The sequence below is a fragment of the Gadus chalcogrammus genome, chromosome 20, assembly GCF_026213295.1.
Source record: "Gadus chalcogrammus isolate NIFS_2021 chromosome 20, NIFS_Gcha_1.0, whole genome shotgun sequence".
NCBI lineage: Eukaryota > Metazoa > Chordata > Actinopteri > Gadiformes > Gadidae > Gadus > Gadus chalcogrammus.
Genome location: NC_079431.1, coordinates 2,462,902 through 2,472,901, shown reverse-complemented (window position 1 = coordinate 2,472,901; position 10,000 = coordinate 2,462,902). Strand labels below are relative to the sequence as shown.

Sequence of the window (10,000 nt, the reverse complement as noted above, 5' to 3'; positions counted from 1 at the left end):
CCCGTGATGTCAGGCCTCGTATTCCCAGTTGTTTTCCCGAGCTTTAATTAATGTTAGCTTGAGATCCTAGGAATGGTGTCATGGACCTAAACCTAGAACCAGAGCAGGCAACACAGGCTCCTTCACCTCATGTTCAATGAGTGCCAGTTTAAATTTGATATTTTTTGTAAAAGTAGCCTATATGAATTTGTTTACCTATAACAATCAATATTTGTAACAATAGGTGGACAGATATATTTTCCTATATTTTCTTTAAATTACAATAACATTCACACTTTCTGTATACAACAATAGCAACACATATGCTAGCACAATAGCATATAAAAACCTCTGACAAAATATCAGCTGTATATATAAGCTATATATGTAACAATACTAAGTTTGTAAAACATCAAAAATAAATATAAACATGTGCATCGTTGTTTTGCTATTAATGTGATTCGATTTCATTTGAAAGGAGAATTGCATTTTTTTTTGTAATTTATTTCCAGGAACAAACACGATCAATAAATAACATGATTTACATTTCATATTGCACATTTTCGCTCAAGTTAAAATATTTCAATTCATACAGTCATTGATAATTTAAATACAGAGATATAGCCTAATGTACAGTTTTCACAGCGATCCTAGAGATACATGGTCAGTGCTAATCGTCCATAATTTCAGTGACCAATCAGCCCTTTAAAGCCTTTTTTGAGTGGAATTAAAATAGTTTTCCATCCCTATAAATTGGTTCCAATTTTGCACCAAATATAGAATATGGATTTGGTTTAGTGGTGAATTCACGGGCCAATTGTAAAGGCTATGCAATGATCAATTGGCATGTACACCCAGTGTTCTAACATTGAAAACATTCAGCAAGTCACATATATAAATTAAAGTGTTCAAAATACCTTACAATCCACAAATCATGAAACCTTTTTATCAGAACAGTGTCGGTTTTCAAATATCAGTAGTACTATTAATGATATTTCCAAAATATTTCACGATTTACATTTCACATGTTTTATAACTAACATGGATGTGATGTCCCAACAGGAACGAATAAAATAGCATGTAGCTGTTTTTTACACGCGCAGACAGTTTGCAAAGCTCTATGCTTTTTAGTCTCAACTTTCAGGGCGTCCCGTAGGCCTACTATGTGTGCGTGTGTGTGTGTGTGTGTGTGTGTGTGTGTGTGTGTGTGTGTGTGTGTGTGTGTGTGTGTGTGTGTGTGTGTGTGTGTGTGTGTGTGTGTGTGTGTGTGTGTGTGTGTGTGTGTGTGTGTGTGTGTGTGTGTGTGTGTGTGTGTGTGTATTTGTATGGGTGTATGTGCATGTTTATATGCATGTGCATGTGTATGTGAGCATGTGTGTGCAGGTGTGTGTGTGTGTGTGTCACTGTAGGTGTGTGTGTGTGTGTGTGTGTGTGTGTGTGTGCGCGCGCAATGGCAGAAAAAAACCCCTGCTGAATAAAATAATGGAAATTGTGAATTTGATGTAACGAGGTCGACGCCTGAACAAAGCATCAGCGGTGACTAAGGACTCATACATCAAGATATTCTCCACACGAGATAACGCATGGTAAGGGTTCCTGGTACACTCTAACACTCTGAAATCCTCCGCGCCTCGGTATTAGCCTTAATGTACTCTACATGGTATGTAACATGGATGTTGGTGCAGCCGTCCCGTCCTTTGTATGTCTAATGACTTCCCACTGCGGGTTGTTATGGCTGACAGCGGCTCTCACAACGACCCAACTTTCTCTCAGTCGTGCGTTCAGCGAGGCTCCATCTAGGTACATGATTGGCAATTTTTGTCATGATCCTCTCATTATTAACATAAAAATTGACACGACGGACGCGACGCAAAATTAGATGCACCTTCTGGCTGATTAGGGGGTCCCAGGGGTGGGGGGGAGGAGGGGGGGGGGGGGGGGGGAAGCCACTGCTGCCAAAATCCAGTTTCACACCATTAGAACAGAGGTGAACGATATCCAGTTGGGTACAAAAGCCATATTTTGTAGGCTACTATCTAAACCAGAATTCTCATTGTGTCTTTAGAATAACATCATGGACGCTACTGAATCAGGGGGTTTGTTAGCGTTGGGCCTCGTAAAAAACGAGTTAACAAGCGTGGTGTAGTTGTTTTGAAGATGCATGGGCGTTGAAGGATGAATTTAAAAAATAAATAAAATCAATATATATTACAAAAAAGACCACAAGTAAAGCTGTAGGTATAGCACGCAGTGTTTGTGTCTTTAGTCTGGCCCAGATGTCCTCTTCAGATTTAGCACGACTCGTAGAAAATAAACAACATTTACCGAAAGGCCTTCACTAGAAAGCCTTCAGAATCAGAATCCGCATAAATGCAGGTTTGAGTCCTCAGCCCTCCCGCGTGTGCTCAGATAACACATTATGGTGTCACTAAAGATAAACCATTTAAAACGGAATAAACCAGTGTGTTTTAAATAGGGACTAATTGACCTTGGGGGTTAAGTGACGCGTCGTGTTCACAGCGCGAGGGGCATGGGGATCAACAGATAATATAAATTATCTAATCTGATAGATAACTTATATAGATAATATAAGTTATCTATTCAGGGAAGACTCTTCTCGTGGATCCGGCGAGGGCACCGACGTCTTGCTGAGCACCGCGGCGGAGTAGGGCAAGAATCCACTCTCGGACCTCTGGCCGGACGCTGTGCAGGTAAAGTCCGCGCTGGTACTCCTGGAGCCCAGCGCGCTCGCCGCCTGGCTGCTATGGCAACTGAGACACGAGCAAGGCCCCGATGCCGACGGCACGCACACCGCTGCTGCCGCCGCCGCGGCTGCCGCTGCTGCGGCGGAACTGTTCAGGCCTGCGGGCGACTGGTAAAGTCCGGGGTGTCTGAATCCGCACAGGAGCTCGGGGCGCGAGTATGGATGGGAAAGCGCGCGGAAAGTATCGAGAGGGCGGATGGAAGTGCCGAAAGGTGACGAGGCGGCACCTGCCGCGGCAGCTGCTGCCGCTGTGACACCGACATGCGGGTAGTAATGTAGAGGCATGTGGGAATGGAAAGGGTACGGTAAACTTCCGGTAGCTGCCGCGTGCGTCATCATGTAGGTGTAGAAGCTGGGGTCGGCCGGATGGGGCCAGGACATCGCCAGGCGCTGCCGCTTATCCTTCATGCGCCGGTTCTGGAACCACACCTGTAAATACAAACGCGACGCGTTAGGAAAGGCTGCACTAGCACAGGCCTGTGGTCCTGTTATATACCGTAGGATAGTTCATTTATTAAACTAGCCTAGTATCTGTTGACTGTATGTAATTTGACATGTGGGGTGTGTTTCAAATGTTTTATTTGCGTATTAAGCACTTTTGATTTTTCTTCCATCCAAATAGGCTTTATAATTGTAAATTATTAATATTTAATTAAATGTAAGAAGTTGAATGCCTATGCTGTGGTAAAACGTGACAAAAAAAAAACATTAGAGGACTCTATCATGGAATAGCGTTAGGCCTACATAATTCAAGTGAAAGTATTTTTTTTTAAATAAGACATTTAGCGTGCACTAGAGATGAGTTACTCCTTGGCCTTTTCGCATTAGGCTATATGTTGTAGGCCTACTGCCTGGCATCCCTTGGGCAATCGAAAGGTGTGTGTGGGTGTGTGGGTGTTACGCTAACCTGTGTTTGCGCGTGCGTGTTCGCGCGTGTCAAATACTCTGGAAAAATTATACAAACATAAGGCCTATTTATATTTTCAAATTCTGATATTATGGAGGATTTATATTTATATAGGATGACGAAAATATAAATATATTTTTGGCCCACATGCAGTCCATCCAACAAAAACATAAATAGCAAAATGGAGCAGGCTAATATCTCTCTGTAGCCTACCTTAATTGTAGTTTCTGGCAGATTTAGCGCTGCGGCCAATTCACATCTTCTTGGTCTCGAAACGTAATTTTCCCGATAAAACTCTTTTTCCAGTCTTCCGATCTGTTCCCTGGTGAAAGCAGTCCGGTACCGTCTGACCTGATCGGCGTTAGAACTGTTGGATCCTCCCATTGAGTTCCCGTTGAGGTTGGACATAGAGTTGGAGCTGGAGGTTCCAGAATTACTGTCGGAAAACCCTAAAAAAAATACAGAGGGAAGGTTAAACACTTTGAAGATGCAGGGCTGCAATTACTCGAATTACCTTTATGAGCTTCCAGTCATTTTTAAATTAAATGTAAACTTTGAAAAAAACAATAATCTAAATTACATTTTAATCTTGATACTTTTCGTTTTATTATCGTTATATTTTTACATTATTATGTAGGCCTATTATAGCAAAAACAATAGCCTAATAATAACAGTCTAGCAATAAATCTAACATAACAAACATAGTTTATACTAATTCCAATAACAATAACGCTTATAATAATTCTAACAATAGTAATAACAGCAACAAAAAAAGGCAAAAGCAAATATATTTATGCACAAAAAAATCACACCTCAAAAAATAAGATTTAAAACCAAAACAAATAGCCTACCTTTATTGTTCTCCTTGTGCTGGCTCGGGGAGCGATGCGAGGGGCACCCCACCTCCACATCGCTGTTAATATCAGAATCCTGCGAGACTTCCGGGTACAAACTCATTTTCTTTCTGTTCTCCGAGGATGTAATATCCGCCGAGGAGCTGTTCTCGTTGTTGTGGTGCGGCCCGAACAGACTGTCGATCTCGAACTTGCTGCCTTTGCTGGGAACGTCCGAGTGGCTTCCATGGAGCGAGGCGGAGGTGATGCGGGGGCTCAGACGTCCTCCGTGCTGGGAGTTTTCCAGGGCCTCGAGCACCGAGTTGCCCGCCGCGTCTGAGAGTCTCTTCCCTGCGATGGGACTGTGCAGACCCCTCTCCATCAGGATCATCTCTTTTCTTATCCTCTCCATCATTAAGCCGCGCGAGGAGAAGAAGAAGAAAAAAAAAGCGCACACCTGTCCCGACGCACCAATGAGTTGTGACTGAGCTTAATCCGCATTCAAGTCAGCAACTCTCTCTAAATAACTGTCTCTAAACCTTCTTCTTCTTTTTTTTACAAGCAAGCAAGCCGCGGGGAAAAAAAACACGAGAATATGAATGCAATCGTGCTGCTGGATCAAGCGACTGGTTTTAAAGCAAGCATCCTTCCGGCTACCGCTTCAGAGATATCACACGTCAATAAGTGCTGGCCGCTCGTTGTTTAAATGCTCGCGTGACGTTTCCGGAATGATCATTTATTGTAAGAAGGTTTATAAGCAAATAAATAGGAGGAGACTGTCAGCGGGTGATGGAGGCGGCCTTCGACGGGAGAGGGGATAGATCCAAGCAGAGCGGGAGGAGGAGAGGTGAGGAGTGAGCGAGTCCCTGGGCTGATCTGAGTCTGCTCTGAGCGTCCTGGGTTTGGCCTCTCGGGTTGGAATTGACAGTCTGATTAATAAAATGAACGGGGCAGCGGTTCCCTCTTCATTTAGGAGTATTATTATGCTTTGATTCTCTATTGTTTCTCTCCCTCCCTCTCCCTCCCTCTCCCTCCCTCTCTCTCTCTCTCCTGCATCCCCTCCTATCCTTCTTTAATCACCACAATTCCCTTTATTCTCGTTAGCTCTCTGTTTTTTTGTGTCTTACTTCAATAAACATTTCCGCGACTTTTCCGAAACTGCTCTGCGTTAGTGTGATCATTGAGGTGACCCAGATAAGGGCGAACATACTTTTTAAAAACGCTGCTCGCCATGAGTTATTTATATTGAATCATTTTTCGGGTTATTTATTTCTGTTTTCTTTTTTTGGGGGGTGCGTTTCGTTTTACACGTCACGGTTTTTTTTTCCCGCTCGTTTAGATCCTGGACAGCACAATAAACTGCATTATTGTCATTATTATTATTCGACCAAATTACAAATGCTAACGAATGACTTTATCAGCTTTTATTAATATTCTTTCGTTTTCAGAATTAACCATCCAGACCTGTATATATGCAATTTTACTTTCTATATTTTTTCGATCACATAACTATATTGACAGACCTTTTCGAGCAACAAAATAAATCTATTTAGCCAGTTTGTATTCCATCAAATAGCCTACAGATTAATTCGAATTCAAACTATAATTTGGAACCCTTAACCCTAAACGTAACAGTTGATATTCTAGCCTACTGTTGTATGGCAATATTACTATTTCATAATGAATCTAGGATAAACGTTGGTTCACGGTCATTTTAACGAACAGTGTTTCGCAGCAGTGGTGGGCAGGCAAGACGTGTTTTCAGCGTGGAGAGATGGACTGCAGAGCACAACGTGCCCTCCAGCGTTCTCTGGCGCCCCCTGCAGGCTAAGGGTTATAATTACACACTCTGGGACACCGGGGATAGAAATTCACAAAACACTCATAAAAATGGCATGTATGACATACCAGGACCAAATGGCTTATTAGGGAGGACATAACGCCTGGCAATTCTTCTCATGAACTGTAAACTCTTCTGCAGTATTTTTCTCAGGCCTATTTCATGTTGCAGAATAGGCCTACTCCTTGTCTTTTTATTTAGGAATGGGTGTATTTACTCTGTTAAAATTTTCATTATCTCAATATATTAATATTGTTAATATGTGTTCAAAGGAGGAAAACAGCATAAACAGAATATCCTTTGCAAATAAAGCATTTGTGTTATTGATATAGATTATAGCCTACAATATAATTATTGATATCTTATAGCCATATATATCTTATTATTCTCATCAACTTAATGACAATAATATACAAAAGTATAATGATTTTAATATAACTTACTCCAACATAGGAAAACATGAATTCCTCTTTAAAAGTATCTGATTTCAGCACTTTGAAGAGCAAAGTGTTGAATATATAATAGGCTATAATATTGGCAGTTACGGGAAGTATGGAGTTAGGGTTAGCCCTTCTCTTGCCTTTTAGTGGGCTAGGGTTAGGTCATAAAAATATGGTAGGCCTATGTAAAGCCTTTTGAGAGTAACTGGGCTATACAAATCAAATGGACTTGGGAGTAAGTATCAAAGTTCTTCCTGTCACCATGTTTTATGTATTTTTTTCCTGCTTAATGATCATATTTTGTGCGAATTTCCTTTTTTTTCTTCAATATTTTTATGAAGGCATTGTGGTTTATTCTGTACCTACGTCAAAATAAGGAAAATATATCCAACGTTTCTGATCACGTATTTTTATTGGCAAAATAAATGAAAGCAAATGCATTATTGATATTGAAACACATAATAACACACACATGTAGTCATCCGATCCCTATTACAAAACATTATCACGAAGTAATTATCTCAGCGTATAGGTTCTCGTGAGGGTAAAAAAATAGAGTATGACTGACCAATCGGAATTCCTGCATTGTGATCATGTGATATGTCTAGCACTATAAAGCTGATGCTCAACAGTGAGAGGCTGGTGCGGTTGAACATTATTCGCCAACATAACATCCGTTTTTATGGATTAATAACCAATTATATTTATTACCCATACAAGCCTCATCACATTAACATCTGGCTTGTGATAACACTAACACTGTGCATGGACTCAAACTCAAGTCTCTCGCATAATATATATATATATATATATATATATATACCTACACATATGTGTGTGTGTATCATGCAATTGAACAATTGAACAGAATTAGGAGAGGGAATTCTTATTTGATGGAATATAGCTATTTCCATAGAAATGGTAACAACTCTTTTAATGTGTAATTGTATATGAAATACATGGATTTCCTTCAACATTATGACTTGGGGGATTTATGAAACAAACTTTGGCTATGGAGGCAGAAATCCCAACGTATATGTGTATATTGTATATACTGTAGGTTAGTTCGATAGTCTAGGGACTATAGTCCACACTGGGCTGGCTAATTCGGGCACCAGTCTGGTGTCAAACGTTCCATAACAGTACAAGAATGGGGGCCCTATAAAAGGAGTAGACCAGGACAGGGGGGGGGGGGGGTCTAGGAGGGTCCAGGGGGGGCTAGCCCGGAGCCACATAAGGACAGACCGGATCACATCGGAGTCTGATGCGTCCCCCGGCCTATCTGATGAAACACACAGCAGTGGGTTGTAACTGGGAACCAGGGAATTAACCAGAGTACTCAGACAGGAATATCTGCAATTATATTCAGCAGCCTTGCCTAATATCTATATTTATATTCTCTATTTAGTCATCTGGCAAAGAGACCAATGTGTCTTGGCCAAAGAGACACACAGTTAGTTTGGAAACATGTCTAAAGTATGTGGGGGAGGTGGTCCAAGAGGTGCTAAAGGAGAAATACATGCAGTACAGTCTTTGGAAATAAGGGATCGAATTCAATCCTGCTCATTGATTATTAATCAATAGGGATTATTATGAGAAAAAAAGGACCGTCAAAACAAAAACCAACACACACACCCACACCCGCACACGCACACGCACACACACACACACACACACACACACACACACACACACACACACACACACACACACACTCACACACACACACACACACACACACACACACACACACACACACACACACACACACACACACACACACACACACACACACACACACACACACACACACACACACACACACAAATACAGGAAGACAAAGAGATAGGCAGACAGACATACATAGTAGGCCTATTTGTCATTCAGGTCACAAAGTTGGATCAGTATTAGAAAACGAAATGTGAAAAGGGTTTATTTGGGTCCTGGTTACAATCTGAATGCAGACATCATTAGACATCTTCAAATGATTATAGACCTCACATTCAGTACTACATGCATGTTGACGTAATTGGATGAAAGTGGAGTTGATTTTATTGAGCCTCATTATTCTTCCAACGCGACATGCTGGTGGTTTTATGAAATTCTTTGATCATTCGCGTCGGTCTGACGTCAAATGACGCTCTCTATATATTCTCTGAGAGATCACTGTTTTATGTGAAGTGAGATTGCCATCTAGCGGAACTTGTATTCCACTACAGGGGTAGTGTATGGGGTCCAATGTAAAGAGTTGTCCCGGTTCCTTTATCTATCTGTTGCCCTACATCTTTGAGTTAGCATCAATTCGTCACGCCAACATATAGAATATATATTTGGTTATATATTTTTGTAAAAATAAAAGGCATGTGTAACTTTGTACTTTGTGCTTTTGTTCAGTACAAACCTTTGTTTTCTTTCTTCAAGCCTAAATGAAAAAGTGCAACTAGTATCATATTGGATGCATTTAAAATAGGTTGCACCTAAAATTGTTTGTATTTATGGATTTGATTGATAAACATAATTATTTGTACAGGCCTATTTCTTCACACTTCCAGTTTGAACAATTAATGGCCTATTTCGCCCCTGGTCAAAATAGTCGCTTCGATTTCCGTCTTTTTCTTTATAAAGCAGGCCAACTCAAAATAATTTCGTTGTAGGCCTACTAGCTTTTATTAGGTCATATGCATATTTTCCTTTTTAAGCTGATAATCGTATAATTATGTGTTGGGCCTAACTCCAAAAAAGCGCTTTCTACTTCTTATCGGCCGGTATTTGATCGTCTGGTACACTGGCTAAGGGTGTTTGTGTTCACTTAACACAAATAAATTCATACTGCAAGATAAACGTTTCATTTTATTACAGTCTAAAAGCCGGACGATTTAGCACAAAGCCTATGAACCGAGATAATCCTCTTGGCTGAATAAACCTTTAACCATGGACCCCACCACGTTACGCTATCCTACATCACGGTTTATATTTGCCAAATGCAAGTTTGTTTAAATAAACCTAAATCACCTATAAAGGACACATATGCCATATAAAGAAAGGATTGAGGGAGAATGCATTTCGAAATACGTCATGTAGGCTACAATAATTCGGCGTTAAGAGCGAATATCTTTCCTAGTTGGCTGAAAAATATTAATATTTTTAGGCCTACTCACCATGAGGAGAATGGCCTGTTTAGCGCAATGGGAACCGTCGACTGTGTCCACTTTAAGTCACAGATCCTGAAGGAACTGT

At 40.8% G+C, this 10,000-nt stretch overlaps 1 protein-coding gene across 1 annotated transcript; it reads right to left on the bottom strand.

Moving 5' to 3' along the window:
• Positions 1-2,572: 2,572 nt before the first annotated feature.
• Positions 2,573-4,898, bottom strand: evx2 (even-skipped homeobox 2). The gene is made up of 3 exons (XM_056580511.1): positions 4,502-4,898; positions 3,864-4,099; positions 2,573-3,172 (listed from the first exon to the last, which is right to left on the bottom strand). Exons 1-3 carry the CDS (start codon positions 4,896-4,898, stop codon positions 2,573-2,575), a joined length of 1,233 nt encoding a protein of 410 aa, XP_056436486.1.
• Between the last annotated feature and the right edge of the window lie 5,102 nt (positions 4,899-10,000).

Bases quoted from the DNA above. Each gene is read 5' to 3' on its own strand.
- evx2 (XM_056580511.1), bottom strand. From the start codon at position 4,898: ATGATGGAGAGGATAAGAAAAGAGATGATCCTGATGGAGAGGGGTCTG. The intron at 4,100-4,501 runs GTAGGCTATTTG...TATTTTTTTTAG, and splicing joins GCACAAGGAGAACAATAAAG to GGTTTTCCGACAGTAATTCT. The intron at 3,173-3,863 runs GTAGGCTACAGA...TTGTATTTACAG, and splicing joins TGCCAGAAACTACAATTAAG to GTGTGGTTCCAGAACCGGCG.